Source organism: Austrofundulus limnaeus, unplaced genomic scaffold (assembly GCF_001266775.1).
Source record: "Austrofundulus limnaeus strain Quisiro unplaced genomic scaffold, Austrofundulus_limnaeus-1.0 Scaffold0, whole genome shotgun sequence".
In the NCBI taxonomy this organism is placed as follows: Eukaryota; Metazoa; Chordata; class Actinopteri; order Cyprinodontiformes; family Rivulidae; genus Austrofundulus; species Austrofundulus limnaeus.
Window position 1 is genome coordinate 9,921,299 of NW_013952402.1, and position 5,714 is coordinate 9,927,012.

At 38.7% G+C, this 5,714-nt stretch overlaps 2 protein-coding genes across 2 annotated transcripts in view; one reads left to right on the forward strand and one right to left on the reverse strand.

Moving 5' to 3' along the window:
- The window catches only part of bfsp1 (beaded filament structural protein 1), a 9,999-nt gene extending 8,202 nt beyond the window's left edge, over positions 1-1,797 (forward strand). Inside the window, exons 7-8 of the mRNA XM_014002513.1 lie at positions 17-108; positions 349-1,797. Of these exons, the coding sequence (XP_013857967.1) occupies positions 17-108; positions 349-1,307 (1,051 nt within the window). The 3' untranslated portion in view covers positions 1,308-1,797. The remainder of the gene's footprint in view (positions 1-16; positions 109-348) is intronic.
- Positions 1,798-3,311: 1,514 nt separating this feature from the next.
- pcsk2 (proprotein convertase subtilisin/kexin type 2) overlaps positions 3,312-5,714 on the reverse strand; it is a gene marked incomplete in the record, with an annotated part of 37,727 nt that continues 35,324 nt past the window's right edge. The window contains 1 exon segment of the mRNA XM_014002526.1: positions 3,312-4,388. Coding sequence (XP_013857980.1) covers positions 3,899-4,388 — 490 coding nt within the window.

Genomic DNA, 5,714 nt, shown 5'->3' on the forward strand with positions numbered 1-5,714 from the left:
TTTTTCTCCCCTGCAGGTTGAATTCTGCAATAATTGGCACACCCATTACCCTGTTTTCATCTAATTGCCGCTACACTCACACAACCAGCCCATTAAGCAGAGGAAGAGGTAAGAGCCAAATCACAGCTGTTTGTTAAAATGGCTGGTAACTGCAGTCAGTTGTCATTATAATTGTGACAACTGTATACTCTTTAAGAGATTTACATATGTGGTTAACAGCTAACAAAGGTAACGTCTTTGATAAAATAAAATAAAAAGACAGCCAGCTGACATTCACTGTAAATGTTGTAGATTGTGTTTTTGATTTGTGACTTTTCAGACATTTACATTGCTTATTCCTCCATCCAGACATCACCCAGGCTTTCCAGGACATCACAAGCATCAAGCCTCGGCAGAAGATACTTGCCAAAAAGGTCCTGAAGAAGAAAGAGCTGACCCCAAAAGACGTCATCGACAGCGTTCAGGAGGACAGAAAGGGTGGAGAGGATGAAATAAAGGTGACGCAGTCTGAAGAAATGCATGAGGAGAGGGTGAAAAGAAAAGAGCAGACGCCGCTTCTCGCCGGAGTGCCTTCACAGGATGTCCCAGACGGAGCTCAGATCAGCAAAGCCTTTGACACACTTTGCAGCATCGTCAGAGACAGAATGAGGAGGTACAAGAGGCCAGAGCCGATAGCGGACTTCTACACCAGGGGTCGATACGTTCTTGTTACCGGTGATGGCAGCTACCTGGACCCTAGCTTCTACACCTCCACACCCTCAGCCGGCCGCATCTTTGTCACTATCCGAGATGGAAGGATGTCTCCTTATGACCCTTATGGACGCAACACACCCTCTCCTGTCCCCCCACTGCCCATGGTGGACCCCAGGCCTTTAAGCCCCACCGTTCCTTCTCGTGGCGGAGAAGGAAAATTTGACAACAGGGGCGGTAGAGCTAAAGATAGTGAAGGAAAAGGTAAAAGCAGCGATGGAGACCCTCGTCCTTACCCCAAATACCCAAGCCCTAATCCTCCCCCACCTGGCCCAAGCTCCCACGATCCCAYCCATCCTGGCAGTAAGCCCAAGAAAAACGACAATGGCCCAAGCAGACCTACTCCAAAGCCTGCACTTCGTGCTGACAGTACCAGCTCCAGCAGCACCAGCACCACCAGCTCCAGCAGCTTCTCCCCCAACACCATGAGCTACGAGAAAGTGGAGATGGTCGAGTCTGTGGAGAAGTTTTCCAACGGTCGCCGAGTCAAARGTTATGAAGAAATGTCCATGGTAGTGGAGACCACGATTGAGAAGTCGACAAAGAAGAAACACTGAAACCACCAGGTCCAAATAGAAAGACGGTGCCAATATTGGTCTCTGCTTGAATAAAATTAATTTTCAAACCACCATATTAACACTAATGATTCTGTCTCTTAGGGAGACCAATTAAAACCAAACACATTACTGCTCTCATAGTTAAATCTTTCCCATTTGCTTGCAGCTTCTGCTAATGAGTCCAGGATGTGTTTCACCATCAGTCCTCCTGCTGCTGTTGTTCAGCATGCACCCATGGGATGAGGCCTTTTTTTGTCAGAAAACTTGGGAAGAGAAAAGAAAGCAAATATCTACGCCACAAGTAAAACCAAACTAGAAAGAATGAATGAAGTTGTGCCACCCTTTGCAGAAACTCTTTAGGAACATTTTTTTTATTTTACTTTCCCTCTGAGCTCATTTGTTCAGTTGGATGCCATTATTTACCCTCAGCACAGTTTTGCTGTGTATTATTTGCTTTGATACATGGAATAATAAAGGATTCAAACATGAACTAATGTTGTGTTCTGTTCGGTTTCAGGAGAATTTTGATCAAGTCTTTGATTGATCAGAAAATGATGTTTGCGCACTTGAAAACCAAAACAAAATAAAAGAAAAAAATAAAGAAAAGGGACTGATAAATTACACTCTTCTGTTATATATACAGAATTTTTATTATTAGTAGTATTTTTTCGTGTTTTTTGCAACTCTTCTGGAATAGGTTTGTAAGATATCTATACTATCATGAAATAACTTCTTTTCTGAAATTCCTCCTTTGCTCTGATTGGTCAGCAGACTATAGTCAAAATTAAACATCTCATTCTGTGCTTGCAATGTAGACTTTATAAAGCCTTGATATATTTAGATTCATTGGGATTTCAGTAAGTAAGAGAGTTAAAGTCTGGACATCCAACAATTAGTTCAGGAGCAGTTTGAGAGAGGATTTGTCTTTTTGCTGCGACATGGATGCAAGTCCTACTCAAAGTTGTAAGGTAAGTTAACAACGGAAAAATATGTTTTAATTCTGGTTATCAATTAATTTTCAGCTGGTACCAGCCAACATTTTACTTCTATTCTTTACATTTTCCCAAAATTATCTGTACTTTCTACTCCTTAAATGTAATCAAATGTAAGAAGCAATAAAAGCTGTAACTCCTGTTTCATTTTGGCTTGGTATTGTTAGAAAAAAAATCCAGATAAATTGTGCCTCCCTGATATAATAAATTTAGTTGTGGTTAGATAAGAAGAATAAATGTACACTATTCTGACATCTTATTGGTTTGAATGATCCATCACACATGCACATGACACAAATCATGTCACTCCAGCAGGACAGACTGCATGTCTGGTTTGTAGCATTAAGATGAATGCTGCACAGACATGCACCTGAAATAGGTACCATAATGTACATAGTGTAGTCATTATGGCCATAAGAAAAAATAATGAATACACTGGGGCGGTCACCTCCCAATAAATGTAATTTTGTACAAACCGCTCACTTTGAATCAGTACTTTATTTTTAATACTAAAGTGAATTTAAAATAAGAAACTGCTTTTGATACTTAAGTACAATAAATGTCAACTATTTTAACTTTTAACTCAAATAATTTTCTTAGAGGAGACYTTACTTTTATCAAAGTAATTTTGTGGTAAGATACTTTCACTTTCAGTTACTTTCACTCAAGTATAACTTATTTTTCCACTTCTTGCTGGTAATAGTAGTTTGTCACATTTGGCTCCGATCTTTGCAAGACAGTTTTTAAAAACATAAAATTACCAGAAATATGTTGGCTTTTGTTCCACTGTGCCTCGAAAATGCGGCGTTAAATCCCCAGTGAGTAAATCTAATGTATTCTCTGCAATAAAATAATAGGAGAGAACATAACTTTAAAGTGGGAATAATTTATTACACAATCTTTTCCATTTTACTTTATCCATTGATTTTCTTYATTTTTAATTAAAATATATGTAACAAGCTATTTCCTGAGGATCCTGGGAGGTGCGTCTCAAATCACTCGTAAACGTTTATAAATAGCTGAATAGATTTATTATAGAATATATGTTAAAGAAAATGAAATGTGAACTGATGACCACACTCTTCAAAATAAATAACACACTTCTGTCCTTATTTATATAAACAGTTCATTTCACAATAAAAGTATAAACGGAAAGAAGTGTCACTGTTCCGTTTGCAAGAGGTTCAATTTTAAGAAGAATGACAGAAAAAATAATTTACAACCACAACGTGTACAACATTTGGCAGAAGAAATTGTGCGGGGCAGCAAAGCAAACAAAAATGTGGCTTATATTTTTGGTTTATGTACAGTTCTGTAGTGTAAAAATTCAGCTGATATATCTCACATTAAATGTCCAACAGGTTTTTTTGAGGGTTACAAGTTTTCTCAAGATTGTACAATAAACATTCATTGAACAGAGAAAACTGAAGCTTTTGTTTCCTAAAAGCAGAAAGAAGAGGTAAATAGAAGGAGACAAAAGGAAAAGGACACCAAGAGGAACTAAGGAGATTTGGAGGCTTGGAGAACAGAGCAGGACTGCGGAGAAGATAAAATACAGGAGAAAGTGACGGAGCTGGCAACATGCATGGAATTGAACTTTTAGTTGTTTTTACTTAATAAATTCTTCAGACTTCTCTCGACAGCTTCGTCCAGCTCCTCCTCCAGCTCCTCCTTTTTGGACATGGCGAGTTTGGACTGATAATCACGCACGATCTGGTCTATGTAAGGGGCACTTTGTGTTCCGTGCAGCATCAGAGTCCACTCCTTCAGAACCCCCCGTTGTGGCTGCTCACCCTGGAAGCCCACCTCGAGGACCCAGGTTCCACGGGGGTCCTCCCCCCAGGTGTGGGTGGTCATGAAGGGCCACTTGTCGAAGCCGACCTTGGCGTCGTCGTCGCGGGGCCTTCGACTCAACAGTATGGACTTTGTACCCATGGGGGAGGTCATGTTGATGTTGAGGTCCCCGCGGCGGCTGGCGTTGACCGTGAGGACGGCCTGCACGTGCTCCAGGTAGCGGACGAAGTTGTCCTTCCCTTGACAGGCTTTAGTGGTGATGGTCAGCACCAGCTTGTTGCCAGACTGGATTTTACTGGAGGAAAAAAAAGAAAAACAAAATTATGTGGATTAAAATGAAAACAGAAGCTGGTAGATTTGAAGAGAATAGAAACAGCTTTAATGGTTRAGACAAAAACAGCTCGTGTTGGTCATTTTGGTGAATAAATGTGATTTAGAAAAGGTATCTCAGCCATCAGACAAAAAGCACATGGCTGATTTTTTATTATACACCACTGTTTATATACCTAAACAACAACATTCCGATTGTTGTTTTCACTTTAATTAGTGAACTCTGTGCTTCTGCTTTAAAAAAAAATCAGACAAAAGCATCATTAAAATCAGAATTCAGTATAACATTTTTTACAGGTTTGAAAAAGAGTGCAAAAAGAAGGCTGTTCTTGGTGTTGCAGGTGTTTGAGAAGACACACTGCTTTTCCATCTCCTTAGGTGATGGGATGACTGTGTGAGAGAGCGCAGCAGGGCAGAGGTGGTGGCCAAAAGCTGTGAAGAGGCTTAATAACATCATTAGAAGCTGAAGCCACATCACCACTAGATGGAAATGAAGAAAAAGCAACAGAGAAAAAAAAGACAAACTGGGTGAAAGAGGCGTGCAAAACAACATGCAGAAACAAATAGATTAAATGTGCACAGTATTGTATGAGGAAAGTGTGTGTTGAGATGCTGCCTGAAACAGGCAACAGAAATTATTGTTCCCACATGAACAGAATAATTATTATTGGAACGCTGGGCAGAAACATCCAACTTTAGTCTAGAAATGTTTAAAGTGTTTTGATAACCCCATATGTCCTTGAAAGTAATCTAAATAAAGTAATTCTAGAGTTAAACCCAAGTAGTACAAGTATAATCCCAAATTGTTGCTGTTAATTTACAACATGAGTAGTATAATTATTTATTTACACAATTTATACAATTATTGTGCCAGTTTAATTAGAAAGTTTAAAGAACCTGTTTACTAAAAAATCTTGAGAATAAAAAGGCCCAAACTGATCTAAACTTCCAATATAAACTAACAGAAGTTTGAGATTGCCTTCAGTTTCTATTGCATTTCTTTATTTGAAGAAAATCAGGCCATACTGTAAAATAGAAAGAGGCTAAAACAAACTGTACAAACAAGTTTTTTTAATAGAATTTTTAAAATTACCATGTTAATAGATGATCTCAACTCACTCAAGATACATCTTAAAAATCCCACAGAAATATAAATAACAGTAACATATATAAAGAGTGGTACATAACAGTTAGTCTTTTGCAGTGGTGGACAGTAACAAAGTACTTTTACTTTATTACTGTAATTAAGTACATTTTTTGAGTATCTGTACTTTACTTGAGTAGTTATTTA